This window comes from Lepidochelys kempii, chromosome 16 (genome assembly GCF_965140265.1).
Source record: "Lepidochelys kempii isolate rLepKem1 chromosome 16, rLepKem1.hap2, whole genome shotgun sequence".
In the NCBI taxonomy this organism is placed as follows: Eukaryota; Metazoa; Chordata; order Testudines; family Cheloniidae; genus Lepidochelys; species Lepidochelys kempii.
Window position 1 is genome coordinate 23809285 of NC_133271.1, and position 19392 is coordinate 23828676.

The 19392-nt window shown below is 36.4% G+C and overlaps 1 protein-coding gene and 1 pseudogene across 4 annotated transcripts in view; both read left to right on the forward strand.

Annotated features, from left to right (window-relative positions):
* The window catches only part of CAMSAP1 (calmodulin regulated spectrin associated protein 1), a 45043-nt gene that overhangs the window by 9194 nt on the left and 16457 nt on the right, over positions 1 to 19392 (forward strand). For 3 of the 4 annotated variants that reach the window (XM_073314923.1, XM_073314926.1, XM_073314925.1), the window contains 7 exons: positions 5815 to 6077; positions 6283 to 6444; positions 8337 to 8417; positions 9426 to 9458; positions 14563 to 14704; positions 16396 to 16535; positions 16621 to 16717. In XM_073314923.1, the coding sequence (XP_073171024.1) occupies positions 5815 to 6077; positions 6283 to 6444; positions 8337 to 8417; positions 9426 to 9458; positions 14563 to 14704; positions 16396 to 16535; positions 16621 to 16717 (918 nt within the window). The remainder of the gene's footprint in view (positions 1 to 5814; positions 6078 to 6282; positions 6445 to 8336; positions 8418 to 9425; positions 9459 to 14562; positions 14705 to 16395; positions 16536 to 16620; positions 16718 to 19392) is intronic. The other variant, XM_073314924.1, reaches the window with a different exon arrangement.
* On the forward strand, positions 1876 to 5257 carry LOC140899370 (small ribosomal subunit protein uS11-like; annotated as a pseudogene).

The following is a 19392-nucleotide window of genomic DNA, read 5'->3' on the forward strand; positions in this document are numbered from 1 at the left end:
CTATCCTGCCAGTTTTTCATGATACCACACCTCAAACAGCATTATACTACTACCTGCTTTTGTAGTTTAGATGACAATTCAGATGTTTCAAACTGCTGCGTTATTCCTTAACCATAGGGAGTGGGGGTGGGGAGGAGGGTAAGCAAATTGTATCTTGTGGGCATGGGAAGAACCTGGAAAATGTATAGCTGGCTGCTGTTAAATTTGAAGTTATTTTAAAAGTTACTTAAGTAACTTTAAGTGATCTGTTGTATACCAAGTGATTGATTTAAACTTAATACTGCTCACTTTTGGGGGAAAAAACAGATTTCATTAGCATGTGTTAGAATAAAAACTTTCTAATCAGGAATAATGCAGATTTACTTTTGAGTATTTCTTTGGTGAAAATAGCTCACCTATCTTTCTGCTATACTCACTGGAACAAGAGCACTTAAGATTCTGTGCTGCTGAGACTTGAATGTTAAAATAGATTATTACCTCATTATAACTCCTACTTGCATATCAGATTAATTGAGAGAGATCAATTATCTTCTCTCCAGAGTGGGTTGTCTAGCAGCTTGTCCATGTAGTTATGCAGACAGGTATCCCCTTGTGAGATTTGCATAAAATCAACGTATGAGGGAGATCCAGCCATCTCTTTTTAATGTAGCACATTGGATTTTTAGACAAAATAGTATTCCCAGAACATGCTGAATAAGTGACTCATGCCCTCCCCCCATCTGATTTTGCAGATTGAACACTATAGTTCTGCATATTTCTGTAAGCAAACATTGTTTTTTGAGCACCTAAATTTGACTAAAACTAGCAATTGGGAGACTGTGAAATCCTCTGCCATTATATTATTAGGAACAACTGATCAAAAAGTTTGATATGCAAAACAAGTTATTTGTGCAAAATTTTATATGTAGCATTGCTTGTTACTTGAAAACTGGCAACTTTGGGGATTAATATGGTAGTATAGTGTTTTGGGTTTTGTTTTTTTTTTAAATACACTAAGTGTTTGGGGCTTCTTGTTTTACAAGGGTATACGTTAGTTATTAAACTAATGAGTTCAAATTAGGATTTTTATACTGTATCTTAGATGTAATAGTTTTAGAGTTAACATTTTTTTCTTCTTCAGAGAAGTCGGAGGCTTTGTCTACACTACCATTTATGCCAACAAATTTTATGTTTCTTGGGTGTGGGGAAAAAAACACTTCTGAGCAACGTAAGTTTCGCCAGCATAAGTGCTAGTGTGCACAGTGCTATGTCGGTGGGAGAACTTCTCCCACCGACATAGCTACCGCCGCTCATTGGGGTGCTTTTATTATGTGGATGGGAAAGTGGCTTTAAGTGGTGTAGCTGCATCGGTACAGCTGTGCTGCTGTAAGCTCGCTAGTGTAGACGTAGCCTAAATGCATTCACAGTTTAAAAATGCTAATATGTGTAAAAGGATACTTAGAAAAAGTGAACTGGACTGTTTGGTTATCTGACTTGTACTTGGCTATTGTGTGTTTAAAAGCTGCTTATGAGCACTGGAGCACACTTTTTATTTAAAAAAAAAACATTGAATTTTTTAATGGGGAGGCAGAGTAAAAATATATATGGTATTTTAAAGTTTATGCCACTATATGAGGGGTTGTGATGGGAAAAGGTACCTTAAAATTTTAGAATGTTTTTTGTGTTGTTTAAGACTGTACCAGTAGACTAATTCAATTGATCTAATTGTTAGCATATTCCCCACATTTGGGAGGTGTATGAATTTTTGAATCCATAAATATTGTGTGTGGATGGGGGAGAAGGGGACAGGAGGTGTTTTTGTTGTTGTATATGGCTGTGTGCTACATATAGAGATAATTGGCAGTTAGAGATGTGAGATTTTGACTTGTTAGGTGATCTGGCCAAGAGGACGCACCGCGTAAGGGTAAGGAGAAGAAGGAAGAGAAGGTCATCAGCTTGGAACCGCAGGTTGCCGAAGGGGAAAACGTGTTTGACGTCTGCCATATCTTCGCTTCCTTCAATGACACTTTTGTCCATGTAACTGATCTCTCTGCCAAGGAAACCATCTGCCGAGTGACTGGTGGTATTCAGGAGAAGGCTGACAGACGAGTCTTCGCCCTATGCTACTATGTTGGCAGCCCAGGATGTTGTCCAGCGGTGCAAGGAGCTGTGCATCACAGCCCTTCACATCAAGCTGCGAGCTCCAGGTGGAGATAGGACCAAGACTCCAGGACCTGGTACCCAGTCAGCCCTCGGAGCTCTCGCTCATTCTGAAATGAAGATTGGGAGCATTGAGGATATCACCCCCATCTCCTCTGACAGCACTCGCAGAAAGGGTGGTCACCCGGGTCGTCATCTGTAAACCGTGGCTGGCTTTTGTTTCATCATTAAATCAAAGAAAAAAAAAGGGTGGTTGGACCTTAGCAGTGATGTTTGCTAAGGAAGACAGTCTCCTAGACCAAGGAATAACCTAAATTTGTAATAGTGTGATGTTGCTAGGAAAGCTTTTATTGCCACATGTTTGAGATTAATACTTTAAATGGTGCAGAGCCACAAGGGTATTATTCGAATCTTCTGAAACTCGTGGTAGTAAACATTATACCATTCATTCTGCATCACATTTTGTCCCACTTAAGTTTTTTTAGTTTCCAAATTTTCTGCTTCATTAATCAAGCTAGTTACTAAGATTCCAGTATTCTTCCAATGGGTTTATTTTAATGATATCCACAAGAACAGTATAAAGTAAATCTGTATTATAAATACAAAAGCTTACATTGTTACAGTTCTTAGTCGTTGACTCTAGCTATGAGAGTTGCCAAACAAATCCTGTAAAATTGGTTTAAATTTATAAAGTATCTTGAGAGACTTTGCTTCCAAATCTGTTATTACTAGAATCAGTGGTTAAAAATCCTGTTGAGTTGAATGGGTGTAATATTAAGTCTATCAGGAGTTAATGTTGCCGATCGTGATTATATGTTGTATGTTTCTATGTGTAATTTGGTAAAACTGTGATACGCCTTAGCATTTAGGCATTAAATCGATTAAACTTCCTTGGATTTTTTTCTGAAGGAATAGTCTTACTTCTAACTCTGATATATATGGTACAAAAATTCCTAGAAAACTAGACTGGACAAACATTGCTATGGAATTAATCTGTAACATTAAAGAACAGCAGTAAACCTCAAATGATTTTTGGTAGTATGTGCAGATTGAAATTATTTCTAGCTTTGACCTTCATGTTCATTGTTCAGAACAGCAAACGGTGATGTTTTTGGATGGGCTGTAGACTGCGTACTATACTGCCCATCATAAACTAAGGCAAATTAATTCTTCCAATTAGCTTTAAAATATTTTTCTTAAATTCAAACCAAAAATCTTAGGATGGCATTATAGAAAGCTAGGTTAACAGTGCTGCTGTACCTTAAATTGCTGAATATGCAGTCTCTTTATTCAGATGGGGACTTGAAGGGATAGCATCAAATTGAAAACTACTCAGTTTCAGAAGTGAAGTGAAAAGTAGTTTCAGGTACTACATTTATTGTGGGCCCTTCTGCCAATTTTTGTAGTTGTACAATCACATTTTCATGTCTTTGAAATGTTTTTCTCTTCTATTGCCCTGTCAAAACCCACCAAAATTGTGAAGCTATATAGGGCAATCAGTGAAAAGAGCTATACATAAAGTGCTTTCAATTGCACGAAGAAAAAACAAGCAGAATTTTCTGCAATCTTTTATAGTAATCTTAGATGTTATTTGTAATGAAGTTGTAAAATAATATTAGGAAACTATTTGAACTGTCTGAATGCGACTTAACTAGAAACAAGGAGAGCCAGCACTACGTGACCAGCCAAAATGGTCTGTGGACCATATTTTGAGAAATGCTGATTTACTGCATATTTTTATTTCGGCACTGGATATCAGATGCAGTTATGTTTGTATAATTGTTTACACACAGCACAAATACTCGTTTTTTTTAAACAGTGTACATGTTATGGATTATAGATAATTTGTGAAATCAAAGTTGTTTATAGTTTAATATTGAGTAAAGATAAAAACTATAGATAGCATTTGGGGGGGGAGTATGAGTTAATTCTTAAGAACTGGAAGAGTTCAGTGAATGTAAATGCATGTGAACAAAGTACAGAAATTCTGGAAACTCTGAGGGTATACATTTTTAAAATTGTTGAAGTTAATATAGGGAACAGTCTTCAGGGTGATTAAAAATAACATGAAATGCAATCTATATTTAAAATAATAGAATGCCTGACTTTTTATTTATAAAAACAAAACCAAAAAACTTTCAAGTTGAGAAATTGTCTTCTCTGGGACTGGAGGCAATCCCTGTTACTGGTGGCTATTTAAAAGTTGTTTGCATCTGATCCAGTGACCCAGATTTAAATTGCATGGATTAAAATGGCATACGTATCAAAAAATAATCTGTTTACTGCTATTACAGTAGCATAACTAAGGCTGGGTATACTTTAGAAATTTTTTTCCTAAAATTTTCCCCTATTGGTGTAACTGATTCAAATCTATCATTGGTAGCAACATCATTGAGTATTAGCGTAGGCAGGATTCCAGGTGGCTGTAAGGATTTTAAACACTGTCATGTAACCCTGCCTAGACACAGTGATGATAGTATAGGTGATCACTGGTGCTTTGTCTATCCTAGCACTGCTGCTGTGAAGCTGCACTGATAGTAGCAAATGTAGGCATTCTAAGGAAAAAAATCCTACTGTAGACAAGGCTGAAGTCTTCTGCATTCATAATTTAAAGTGTATGTAAACTACTGTGCTCGGGGTCCCATGTTCAAGTTTATAAAAACATTAACATGTGGAAACTCTGTTTTCCATGCTGAAGGCAATGAGGTGATCATTGGAAATCCCAGTTAAATAACTTTTCCTTCACATATTCATAAAAAGGGCTTCAAGAGAAGTATGGTTTTAGCTTCCATGCCTTCATTATGTTGGGGAAAAAAGGGTTTAAAAAAAAAAAAGTACCAAAGCGAAGACTAATCTATTTCTTAAACAATCTGTAAAGCAGCTGAGACTTTTTTTCTTTAATCAGATTCTGGGCTTTCTTGGTAACTGCTTCTGTTTAAGCTTTATGTACGTTTCCCGTCACATAACCCTTAATCTTGGGTTAAAGATTTTTTGATCCTCCTTTTTCATATGATTGTGTCCACCCCAATCCCTCTTAATAATTGAGCGCTAAAATAATTTAGAATAAAGTGGAAACATCTTTACTATGAGCAGGTGCTTGTGGATGCTGCTTGAATTAACCTACAGGTTTGCTTTGAAACTGTATTTTGTACATCTGTGATAAACTGCATCTATAGCCTGGATGCTCTGAATAAATGATTCACAGTATTACTCTTAATTTTAATTGTAAATCTCTCATGCACTACCCAGCACGTACATAGACCTTGGTTCAGAAGAACCTTCCTATTCAGGAAAGCACTTAAGTATGTGTTTAAGTCTAAATTAAATCAGTGGGACTTAAATATGTGCTTAGGTGCTTTCCTGAATTGAGGCCCGTGTGATTTAAGAGAGAGAACTAGAAGTGCATTGGTTTTTAATGTAACAGTACTGTGTATAGAAGGAGGGAATTACGTATGTTGCTACTTTAATCAAGCGCATGCGGTTAAATATAATTGAAAACTATTTGGCATATAAAACTACAGACTTAATTTTTTTTCCCATTCAGTATTTTTATAGACCCAGTTTGTTTTTAATGTATATGTTTTCTCTCTTATGTTAGTTTTGAATTCAGGTACAAAGTTTATACTTTTCTTACAACTGAATCCACTTGTTTGAGACTCTTCCTCTTTGTTTCAGATAATATCCCAGAAGAGCTGAAGGACCCATTTTACATAGACCAGTATGAGCAAGAACATATTAAACCACCTGTCATCAAGCTGTTGCTGTCCAGTGAGCTATATTGTCGTGTCTGTAGCCTCATTCTAAAAGGGGATCAGGTGGCTGCTCTGCAGGGACACCAGTCAGTGATTCAGGCTCTATCTCGGAAAGGGATTTACGTCATGGAGAGTGATGATACCCCTGTGTCTGAATCTGATCTCGCCTGTGCACCAATCAAAATGGTTAGCTTAAAGTTCAGAGATGGATTTAATCATTAAATCTCACCCTTGACTTTGGGGATAGACAATGGAGTAAAGCGCATTTCACCTCTAGGTGGCTGGTCTCAGCAGTTTTTCATGCAAATATATTGTAAATACAGTTAATATGTAAAGGTGTTTATTTCTTGATGTATGTTTGACTGCAAATACTTTTTGGTTTGCTCCTTAGAGTTCTCATATGGCAATGATTGATGCTCTAATGATGGCATACACTGTAGAAATGATCAGCATTGAAAAGGTGGTTGCTAGTGTCAAACGTTTTTCTACGTTCAGTGCCTCAAAAGAACTACCCTATGATCTGGAAGATGCAATGGTTTTCTGGATTAATAAGGTAAAGCTGATATTTAGAAAGGTTTGCTTCTAGAAAATTGTAACTTCTAAAACTGTTTGTTAAAAAGGGCTTGATTAGTGCTTTCTCCATGTTTTGTTAGGCTTCCATTGCTGGAAATGCCCTCTTCTGGTATGGAAGAAGACTATTTTTAATTATTTTAGAATGTCTTGGCTCTGCACAGTGACAGTGAGCTAACCACCTGTATTCCTAGAGTTATACGGATAGTAGTTATTGCTTCCTTTTTGTGCACCTGCAGCTTTTTTAGATTTCTTCCTTGTTGGCTTCCTCATCCCCCTCCAAATGCAAATCAGTATTTGCCAAGAGGAAAGGGACAAGACTAGTAGGGGAAATGCATTTCCTTTTTTTGGCACAATGGTAGATTTTGTTACCTTTTCAATATAAATTTAAAATTCACAGGATGTTTACTAATCAAATTAGAAAATAGTGCAGTTGGTCTGTTTCCGCCTAAGCTACTCGCCAACTCTTTCAGGCACACTGTGGAAAAATATATATTTTTTAAACATTTATGTTTTAAAATTGTAAATGGAAGTTGAACCAATATTTATTATCAGGTTAGAATCTGCCAAATAGGAGTTGGAAATAAAATTGATTGTAGATACTAACATACCAGATGATTTTTAGTAGTGGAAACTGTTGCTATTAAAAATACTGCTAATGATGCAATTTTTAAAAGTGTTTGGAGAGAGGGGTTTGGAAGAGATGGCCTATGTTTGTTTAATTTTTAAATCTGTAAGTAGTATATGCAACTTAAAAATAAAAATCGCTTTTCTAAAGGGAATCACGTAACTTTGTGAAGTTATATTTGTTTGGTAGATGAGAAAAGCGTATGGTTTCATGTTCACTAGCCAGTTAGATTTGATTTTGAATATATTCTACTTCAACCACTTATGAAACTTTTCAGAGGCTATCAGTTTAGAGTTTATGCGTGAAACCCTTGAGTAGTAGTTTCCTTTACATTCCACACTTCTTCCTCCCACAGATTTTAGTGCAGTACTATAAATCTTGTATTGGATAAAAAGTTAATAGTAAATCTGGCTCTCGGTATATTTTTTTAATAAAAACAAATTTTCAAGAAATCAGGAAGCTGGTCTACATAACTGTTAAAGCAAAATTACTTCTCAGATGTTTTTATTTGCGCAAAACTTTTATTGAAAAGTAACTTCTCGGGTTATTAATCTGCAACTTGTTCTGATAACCTTTGCATTCTGTCAGAATTGTGCTCTATTGCCAATGGGTAAGAAGTTCAGCTATATAGAGGAGTGGGAAGAGACTATTATTTAAGAGATTTGGGAACAATTCATTGCACTTACTGACCCCTGCTTTTGTTCTTGAACAACTTGTCTGTCTGTGGCTACACTGAAACTATTTACAGAGAGTCAGTTTCTACAGTGCCAATTTTATAGTACAGGCAACCCCATCACAACTAGAGGAGAATAGTCTCCTTTGTTGTGTAATAGTGGTATACACAATGAAAGATGAAAGTTAATTGAATTATTATAGTTTATATTGTAGAAACATATCTGCCTCTCTCAGGAGAACTAAGAATGTAAATTTACACTTACGTTTTCATTTCTAAGGATTTATTTTAAATACATTTGAACATTTTTTGGAAGAAATTACTATGTTATGGCTATATTACTAATTAAGCAATTGTATTTGCAAAGCGGTACCTTATGTCGCTGCAAAACTTACCTATATCAGTGGAATGTCAGTTGAATTCAGAAGCAGAGTTTAAAAAAACCCAAAATCATGGGTAGTATGAGTCATATTTCTACAATGGTGGGAAATAAAGATTGATCATTATGTTAAGTGATGACTTCTGCAAATTGGTATGCAATTGCTTTTTTATTCTCTTTTCCCAACTATTTTAGGTGAACCTTAAAATGAGAGAGATAACAGAGAAAGAGGTCAAATTAAAACAGCAATTACTGGAAAGCCCAGGTCACCAAAAGGTAAAATATATTTAATTTTCTTAGTAGCTGAATTATGAATCTTGTCAGTTAAAACTGAAATCATGATGTGGAATCGGATATAAATGAGTTTCAGTACTTTTTTTTATAAAATTCATATGAGGCATCTTCCCCAGTGAAATTCATTTGAGATTTTGTGTATACAGTTTGTTTTCTATTTATCTGCAATGCCCTTACTTCCCTTTAATCCTGTTAGTGCCTTTTGACTTATCTTTTTAAGTTCTGGTTAGAATTGAAATAGCTTGTTCAAACTTTGAATGCTGTGATTTTGATAAATACAGTTCAATTTCAATACCACAAAACATACAGCGTATGTTTTTGAAGTCCTTTCAGGCACAGATTCTTTGTGCATAAAATGACTATAGCAAGGAAATTCAGGAGGTTAACCTATCTCTAATAAGTATGTTCTAAGCAGTCAAATGGTATATTTGTGTATGTGTGCAATTTTTACCCTGTTCCCCCTTAACTTATGTCACAATGCACTAATGTTGCAAAGATATAGTACACTTTCATTACTGGAGAATGTAAAATGGATTTTCCTCAAATATAAATAAATATAATACTGATAATCTCAATTTATGTCTTAATGAATCCTAAAAATAGCTTTCCCATACTTATCCCTCAAATTGGCACTGTTGAGTAAAGTGATACAATTGTAATATGCATAAATGAGGCAAAGATGTTTTACTTTCCATATTGAGGAAGAGTTACTATTTTTTCAGATCCTTTGACACAATAACATGCTTCAATTTAAAAGGTTTATGTAGTTTTTTTAACTTACAAGTGGTCTTGAGGATCCTGTTACAATTTGGCTATCAGTTGAACATCTTGGATTTCACTGTAATACTTTAAAACTGATCTTTTGGACTAAAATCCCTCTAAAATATGAAAGTGTTCATTGCTTAAGTGCATTTAAGTATTGCTGTGTATAACTTGCTCTGCTGATGTTCCTCTCCTATTCCTACATTCCTTTCCTTGCTTCCTGAGCAGTCTCCTTCCAAATGGTATTGGAAATTAGTACCTGTAAGTGAACTACTTTTTACACCAGTTGTCTTCCACAAAACCATTGCTTTTAAACTTTTTCAGAGTGCTTGCTTCCATTAAAATGCTGGTTAGACAAAAAAGTTAAAAACCTTTCTAGTTAAGGTTTTTGGAAATAAAGTTTAGTTTCCATAACATGATTTTACATACTGTACATACAGCATAATCATCACTATACAGCATTTCAGGACTCCAGAATTGTGTTAAAAATACAAGTGAGGGATAGGGTGAAATAAAATTACCGTAAGAGAAAATTAGAAGTTTTCGGAATTGTGCTTTTTGCTCAAGGTAGACAATTATTTATTACAGCACTAAGGTGATATAAAAACTGGTCAGTTTAAATTTAATAGGTACTTGAATTTTTTAGTAACTAATTAGATGCATTGCTTGCACTCCCTCATATAATGCTTTGTAGTTAAACTTTGCTAAAAAAAAACTTTGCTAAAAAAAATTCAAACTATTTATTAACTTTCTATTTATTTAACAATAACACCCTTAGAATCCTAACTCAGTTAACAGAAGGCTTGAGCCTTCCCTTGCTGGTGTTTACTCCGTTGGTAACCCAGCAAATGTAGGACACCATTGTCCAGTGAGGTGGGTTAGAAGACATGATGGTAAAACATTTGAACACTAAGTTACTGCAGCTGGTGGAAGTGCATCCTTGGTGACTTAATGAAAGTAGAGGCAACATACTAGGGAGAAACATAATTAACATATTTTTAGGCCTGATCCAGGGAGACTTTCCTTCCACCTGTTGGCAGAAGTATCTACATGAAAAGAGATTTTTAATGGAATTGAACTTACGTTGTACAAATCTACTTGCTTTTGGCTGGGGTAGCAAGTTATATGAATAGGCCCTTACCGAATTCACAGCCATGAAAAACGCATCATATACTGTGAAATCTGGTGTGTCTCCCCCCCCCCCCCCCCCCATGAAATCTGTGTTTTGTGTGCTCTTACCCTATACTATACAGATTTCACAGGGGAGACCAGCGTTTCTCAGACTGGGGATCCTGACCCAAAAGGGAGTTGAAGAGGGTCACAAGGTTTTTTAGGGGGGTCATAGTATTGCCACCCTGACTTCAGAGCTGGGTGGCCAGAGAGCAGTGGCTGCTGGCTGGGCCCCCAGCTCTGCTGGCTGGGCCCCCAGCTCTGCTGGCTGGGCCCCCAGCTCTGCTGGCTGGGCCCCCAGCTCTGCTGGCTGGGCCCCCAGCTCTGCTGGCTGGGCCCCGCCAGCTGCACCACAGAAGTAAGGGTGGCAATAACAGACCATGTCATCCTTACTTCTGCGCTGCTGCTGATTGGGTGCCCAGCTCTGCAGGCAGCAGCGCAGAAGGGTGGCAGTATTATATCATGCTATCCTCACTTCTGCACTGCTGCCTTCAGAGTTGGGCTCCCAGCCAGCAGCGGCTGCTCTCCAGCTGCCCAGCTCGGAAGGCAGCGCCACCGCCAGCAGCAGCACAGAAGTAAGGGTAGCAGTACCGCAACCTTCCCGCAATAACCTTGCAACCTTCTCTTCCCCCTTCCCCCCCCATTCCTTTTTGGGTCAGGACCCCTACAATTACAACACTGAAATTTCAGATTTAAATAGCTGAAATAATGAAATTTATGCTTTTTTAAATCCCGGTACCACGAAATTGACCAAAATGGACCTTGAATTTGGTAGGACTCTGTATGTTAACATTCTGTGTTCTCCTGTTCCTCAGTTCCTCCTTGGCTGTGATATCCCTTCCCTGTCTCTTACAGTATTTGCTTTGTTCATCATTTTCATCATCTAGGGAGTATGGGAACCATCATCTTGGTTGTAAGCTGGAAAGAGCGCCAAATTTGGGAGGGACAGGCACAGTAAATGCAGTTGCTCATCCCTCAGTCATTCCTGTGTTTCTGCAAAGAACTGCTGGTTTGGTCAGTCCCACACACACCATTCCCATATTTTATTTGTTTGAGCCAAATATGAGGTCCAAATTAAATTATTTAAATATCTAAAATAAAGAACTGTCATAGGGTGGTCAAATCTGTACTTTTACCCTCACACCCATGACTTGTCTATCTGTACCACAAGTGACACTGTAGCCAGGTGTTTACCTAGTGCTTCATACCCAGACTAAAACAATGGTACTTCACACTAATGGCTCTTTGTTTAGAAGTGGCCTGAAAAGTAAAATAATTTGAAAGATCCTAAAACAGGAAAAAGTATGAAACTTTTAAAATCTAGTGCTGATCATATCTATAGATGATCCTTAGCTTTCCCTGAACCTAAGTAATGTGTCCAGAAGACTTTCTGAGCTATATTCTCTGGTCTGAACCAGAAGGGTTTGATGCAGGTCCAAAGGGATATACAAAGGTGGCTGTAAGTTGTCTTTTCCCCTTCCCAAGCCTCGGTCTGTCAGGCTAGTTGCTGACAAATTAGAATGGCCTTTAGGATCAGCTGGATTCAGGGATAGGTGGCATAAGAGGGGCAGTGGCAACCCTAAATTCCCATACACTGTGGGAATTCTCCAATGACTGGATATGCTGCTTTTAGTGTTGCTTTATGCTACCAGACTTCATTAAACAGGTGGATTTCACAGGAGAGTTAGGGGCCCCTATTTTTCCTGCCATAATGATGTTGCAGTCACCAAAAAATAGATTGAAAACCCCATTTCAATTAATTATTTTATAAATATTTTCATTTTAGGATATAATATTTTATGCTTAATATCAGTCCAAACACATGTTTGAATTTGACTGTGCTTATCTGAGATTCATGCTCTATGCTGCATCAAGAGAGCAGTCAAAATATCTATTTGTATTTCATTAATACCTAAAGGCACCAACTGAGATTGGGGCCCTATTGTGCAAGGCATTGTACAAACACATAACAAGGAACAATCCCTGCCCAAAGAACTTGCAGTTTAAATAGTCAAGACATGCAAAAGGTGTGAGAGGAAACAGGGACAGAGAATGGAAGTGACTTGCCCAAAGTTTCAAAGCAAGTCAATGGCAAAGTGAGGAATAGAATCTCCTTGACTACCAGTCCAGTGCCCTGTAGATCACCCTGGACTGTGTGCCATCCATTATGTCACTTTCAATGCTTTAATTTTATAGCAGGGATACTCCACTTTATACTGAAATTAAACAGTCATTTCAGCACGGAAGACACGGGTTTAAGAGAATAATGGATTGAAAATAACTATTTAGAATGGAGTGGATCGTTCAGACTCTATTTTTTATTGTAAATGTAATGTCTTTCACGCCAGTAAAGGAAATGAGGAAACCTGTAGTTTGGAATGCTAAGGATTGCTAATGACTGTCTCAAATGTAATAAAATATATATATATATTGGCACTATATTTAAAATGGATATAAAACTTCTCCATTTTAGTAGTCTGAGGTTTAAAGAGAAATCTTTGAAGTTCACCATTAAACTGCTTAACTCTACTGAATAATGTGTAAATAATACACTTTTTAAACTAACCAGATCACCTTAGTATAGGTACTCATTTTATTTGATTTTGCAACCACATTTCCAGTGCATAATAGATTTGATTGTTTCATGACTCTGATTCTTCATCATCATCTTACTATTTCTTTTTGTGTAAGCCTGATCTGATGCATGCCCTATCGCACTGCATGCTGGAACCAGTGGAGTATGCGCGTGTGGTACAGTATGATTAACATTATATTACATATGTATGGAGAGCTCCAGGCTGGGGAAAAAACAAATCTGCACATGGTAAAGAAAACAAATGTTCTACCAAAAAAATTAAGATAGCTTTGCCTACAGTGTAGCAAATATTGTTTACCTCTCTCTTCATACAATATAGATATTATTTAACAGACTTAAAAAGCTATATATCCTTTGCAATGGAAACTTAAAGCTAAACTTTATGTATTAAATAACGTAACTTGAAATATGCTGTCACCTAGTTAATTTCTTACTTTTTAATTTGTTATTGAGTGACCTTTGTTCCATTGAACAGAATTTTTCTCAGCCGGTGCCATCCTCAAATATATATATATTTTTGTAGAACGACACACCTTTCCTGAGCTGTCTTGCAGAATGTATAGTATCATTCAGAAAAAAAATGTTTTTTAAAAATAAATACATTTTATGTATATATTTAGAGTAGAATATAGTGGCATAGTAGACCAGATTATAGTAGTCAAAATAGATTCTCAAATGTAGATTTTTTTTATGTATAAATGAATATTTTCATTCTAAAAAGGATTTCTGCTAGGATTCATAGTGTAATAATTTGTAATGTCATTCCATTAATTAGCTAGAACTTAAACAGCACACTCTTAAACTGCTGAGGTACTTTACTAACCAGCATGTGACTTCTTAATAATATTAACATTAAATAATTTTTAGATTGGAAAATTACCTAGCAGGAGTTCCAAATGATTTTACTTTCTGTAGTTAGATGACTTTGAGTAGTCAGCTCCTACTTCCCAGAATCTTTAGGGTGGGGTTTTCAGAAGTGCTCAGTATTGACTTGAGCTGCTCATGCTGAAATCTTTGGGAGTTTTGCCACTAACTTCTGTGGCCTCTAGTTTTGCTGTCATTTCTGATCACTTTTGAAAATCCAACCCCAAATTTCTTTTTCTGCTGTACAAAACTCTGTTGATGAAATTTTCTATGGTATTCAGTGTCCATTCAAGAGATGTTTGATCCAGATAACTCCTTGCCTGTGAGGTCTGGGTTGATATTAGTAGGGGACAAATGAGAATCTGACACCCTTGCCATGATCAAGTTTTGCATTGGCTTTTCAGGTTTTAAGTGGGTTTGGCCTAGTAGTCTTTGTCTTTTGTATTTGAGCTGTTGCACTCACACCTCTAATTGGGTGGAGCTTGACTTAATCTGCTTTTAGTTTAGGTTAGATTTAGTGTTGGGGAGTGCTTCCAAATGTTATAGAAAAATGTTAAAAAGTAAGTATAATAGTATTCAAACTTGACTTCCATTGAGGGAAGAGGCTAACTTTCTAAATGATTCACAGTAGATATAACCAATTAAAACTAAAGATGCATCATAGGGTATTTCAGTAATTATTCAATAAAACATTGCACCTCTTATTAGCATAATATGACTGTGTCTTTTATTTAGGTGCGTTATCGACGAGACCATCTTTCAAGCAGGCAATTACCTTATTTTCCATTACTTGAAGACCTGATGAAGGATGGCAGTGATGGTGCTGCTCTTCTAGCTGTGATACACTATTATTGCCCAGAACAAATGAAGTTAGATGGTATGTGAAGAAACTTTTTTTAAAATTACTTTTAATTGAAAAAATTCAACTACAAACATGGTCAGATATAAAAATATGCAATTGATATATACAGTTAGTCAGTCATTTTTTGTGCTGCATTGTAGTATTTGTTAAACAAACTATAGCATAACCCAATAATTAATCTCTTGTCCAAAATTAACTTCAAGTCAGGCAAATACAAATTTTTCATAAGATCAATATTTGGTGTTTCTAAAACAGCCTTTTGATTCATTACTTTGCATCCAAAGGCATTCTGAAGAATATAACTACTGTAGTTCCATATCTAATAAATTCTGATGTACATCTTTATTTTGTTTTACAAATCTAGGAATATCTAAGAATGTTTTTGTTAAAAGGAGTTATTTTAGTAATATGCCTTCAAACTTAGTCTCAGGAGAAAGAATATGTATACAACTGTCCATTTATCTTTAATATTTTTGCCATTCATACATAATTTGGTAACATATAATTTGTATATGTGGAGAAAATTTAATCAAATTTAAAAATATAAACTTTTTTTGAAATGTTTCGGAATATACAAATAATAAACTTGGATATCTACCCTGAGATTTATTTTCCAGGTATTGTTTTCCTGTATGATTCATTTTCTTTATTGAACTATACATATTTCTAAGTTTAACTCCTTTATTAAATTTTCTGCTCTCCTACCGTGCAGAGTTATTTACATATGTGCAGAATGGCTTAAAATGCCAGCTGTTCAATTGATTCTTATATTTTAATAAGCCAAGTCCTGGAGTTGTCTCAATTTCATTCCTTTTTGATCAGTTTGTTCAAAGTAAAGAGTAATATCTTAATAGATAATGGCATATAAATACCAAATATTTAAAAGCCAGACAGCAGAATGTATTCCATTTCTTTAAACTCTTAAATAAGTTCTGGAAAGAAAAAGGTAAAGATGATGTGATGGTAGCTCTTTTTTGTTTAATAATTGTCAAAGTATACACAGTTACTTAGCTAACAATTTGTAAAGTCTGACAGTGGATTGTGATGTACTAATCTGACACTCAAATACATAGTTTTTAAATGTTCTACTGCTTTAATACAATATCAGGGATTTTGTAGCTTTATAATGGAAACAATGTTTTTTTTCTTTGCAGTAAAGTTTGCTCCTTCAGGACAAACAGCTTTGTATTCAGTTGGCATGGTTTTGTGTGTTCTGCTTACATTATTTTACCATGCCTATCACTGCGGTTTACAAGCCCTTGTTTGAATGGGTGTTCCAAATTGAATACAAAACCATTTGTTATGCCTATGTTTGTTCCTTCCTCCTTTCACGTATATATGACTTCATTATGATGGTTGATTTCAATTTAGGACCAGTTTAGATGCGTCGCCAAGGATTCCTCAACTTTTCATTCTGGAAACTGTTTTCTTCCAGTTAAATCTGTCTCCAAAGATGATTGTAGCTACAAGGGTGCTTAAAGTCCATCTGCCTGGTAGATAAATGTCACTACTGGTCCATAGGTTGGTCAAGGGGTTCAAGCAGTTTTCTGTATTGGAGTCTCCTATATCCCTGTTCTGAAGCTGAGGGTTCTTTTTTTTCTTTTTCTGCGTGTATTGTTTACAGTAGCTATGAAGTAAACTGTGAAGCCAGTATTCAATTCACCAGGATAGTTTCAATAATACTTAACTTTATCTTTCCACACCAGATATCTGTTTGAAGGAGGTAACCTCAATTGCAGACAGCCTCTATAATATTCAGCTTCTGAGAGAATTTTCAAATGAGTATCTAAACAAATGTTTTTACCTTACATTGGAGGACATGCTGTATGCTCCTTTAGTTCTGAAGGTAAGACTTGTAACGGAAAACACATTTTTAAGCGAAATGTAGGTAAGCCACTAACCTAAACTTTTTTTATTTATTTTTTTTAAAGCCTAATGTTATGGTTTTCATTGCGGAACTATTCTGGTGGTTTGAGAATGTCAAGCCAGACTTTGTACAGCCCAGGGACATTCAAGAAATAAAAGATGGTGAGATATTTTGACTTTTTGGTAACTATTAAGTCTATTCTATTTGTTTAAGCAAATATAAACTAATGAAATTGCTTGTTTTTTCTGCATTGCTCTCTCCATTGATTGATTTCCACCAAAATATTTTGTTGTTTGAAGTTTCTTGAAAATGTGTACATTTAAAAAAAAAATTGCCTTGAGATCCAGCTGTGGATTGAAAGACATGTAATTGTATCATCTGCTGTCATGTTTCACATTTTAAATAGTTTTAAATAGTTCTATAGCAACTTCCAGTCTTGAATGGAGAAGGATGTTAAAATTTTTCCTCATTGTTAATAATTAAAACTTCATAGAACACCATCAAATCAGATACAGTGAAGAGAAGTCAACCACTAGATCATTTCCACTTCTTATTATGAGTTTACATATAACTTTCTCCAGCTTTGGGAGTTTTTTGCTTGCTTTTGTTATAGAAGTGCTAATGGCTCACTTCCCTCCTTTTTGAAACTTTGGAGGGAGTTAAACTGTAGTATAATACAGTTTTGCCAAATTGCAGCTGAGGATTTATTTCTGTCCTCTTGAGATTTTTTTCAAAGGGCAAAGGTAAATTACTTTCTTTCATCATATCACGGATCCTCTGTAACTGAAGACCTAGCCTCACTTCTTTACCAGACTAATCTGAACTTCTGAATTCATCTGTTAGGTCTCTCTCATATAATCTTAACTTCAGTGGAGTAAGTTGTGACTACTTACACCATCTGCTTATGCCTGCAGAAATGAGGCAAGAGTGCTTGCTTTAGGTCATTTCTTCTGCAGCACTGGAATTTTTTCCATTAAACAGCTGTTAAAATCTTGCTTGAATGTTCAGATGATGCAGCCCTTTTGAAAACAAGTGTGGTAATTCAAAATACTTAAAATTATTAAAAGAACAGGAGTACTTGTGGCACCGTAGAGACTAACAAATTTATTAGAGCATAAGCTTTCGTGGGCTACAGCCCACTTCATCGGATGCATAGAATGGAACATCTAGTAAGAGGATAGATCTATAGATATACACACACATACAGATAAGTTGGAAGTTGCCATACAAACTGTGAGAGGTTAATTAGGTAAGATGAGCTGTTATCAGTAGGAGAAAAAAACTTTTGTAGTGATGATCAAGATGGCCCATTTAGACAGTTAACAAGAAGGTGTGAGGATACTTAACTTAGGGAAATAGATTCAATATAGGTAATGACCCAGCCACTCCCAGTCTCAATTCAAACCCAAGTTAATGGTATCTAGTTTGCATATTAATTCAAGCTCAGCAGTTTCTCACTGAAGTCTGTTTTTGAAGCTTTTCTGTTGCAAAATTGCCACCCTTAAATCTTTTACTGAGTGGCCAGAGAGGATGAAGTGCTCTACCAGTTTTTGAATGTTATGATTCCTGATGTCAGATTTGTGTCCATTCTTTTGCTTAGAGACTGTCTGGTTTGGCCAATGTTCATTGCAGAGGGGCATAGCTGGCACATGATGGCATATATCACATTGGTAGATGTGCAGGTGAACGAGCCCCTGATGGCGTGGCTAATATGATTAGGTTCTATGATGGTGTCACTTGAATAAATATGTGGACAGAGTTGGCATCAGGCTTTGTTGCAAGGATAGGTTCCTGGGTTAGTGTTTTTGTTGTGTGGTTGCTGGAGAGTATTTGCTTCAGGTTGAGGAGCTGTCTGTAAGCGAGGACTGGTCTGTCTCCCAGGATCTGTGAGAGTGAGGGATCGTTTTTCAGGATAGGTTGTAAATCTGTGATGATGCGCTGGAGAGGTTTTAGTTGGGGGCTGAAGGTGACAGCTAGTGGTGTTCTGTTATTTTCTTTGTTGGGCCTGTCCTGTAGTAGGTGACTTCTGGGTACTCTTCTGGCTCTGTCAATCTGTTTTTTTCACTTCAGCAGGTGGGTATTGTAGTTTTAAGAATGCTTGATAGAGATCTTGTAGGTGTTTGTCTCTGTCTGAGGGGTTGGAGCAAATGCGGTTGTATCTTAGAGCTTGGCTGTAGAAAGTGGATCGTGTGGTGTGTCCTGGATGGAAGCTGGAGGCAAGTACATAAGTATAGAAGTCAGTAGGTTTCCGGTATAGGGTGGTGGTTATGTGATCATCTCTTATGAGCACAGTAGTGTCCAGTATTCGCAATGTTCATGTGCACTCTTGAATAAGTGCTACTCTTCATCTTGGAAATGGCTGCATTTCAGTAAGAAATGGAATTATTACTGTGTACGAGGAGTGTCAAACACATGACCCCATGGGCAAGATCCAGCCCACAAGACATATTGGGATTGTGCAGAATCTCAGCTTTCATTTTAAAACAAAAATAAGTTCTTAGTACTTATGGCTGCAGAGTGTCTTCCAGATGTGAACAGAATGTAACCAATGTAGTCATGGTGAACTGAATCTGAAGGCAACATGAAACAGTGTCTCAGAATTGAACTCCCCATCCTCTAGTAATCTGATTGAAGTGTCAGCTATAAAGCCCACTGGTGACCTTTAATTGCCAACATAACCATGTCATTGTTGGTAACTTCAGCAGAAGGAATGGGGAAGGCGATAGTGGGATTGCAGTTTATGGGGGTTGGGAACTGGGTGTTGCTGCAGGGAAGGAAATGAAGAGAACACAGGCGACTCAAAGACAGGGCAGGGGGAAAGAGAAACAAAAGAAAA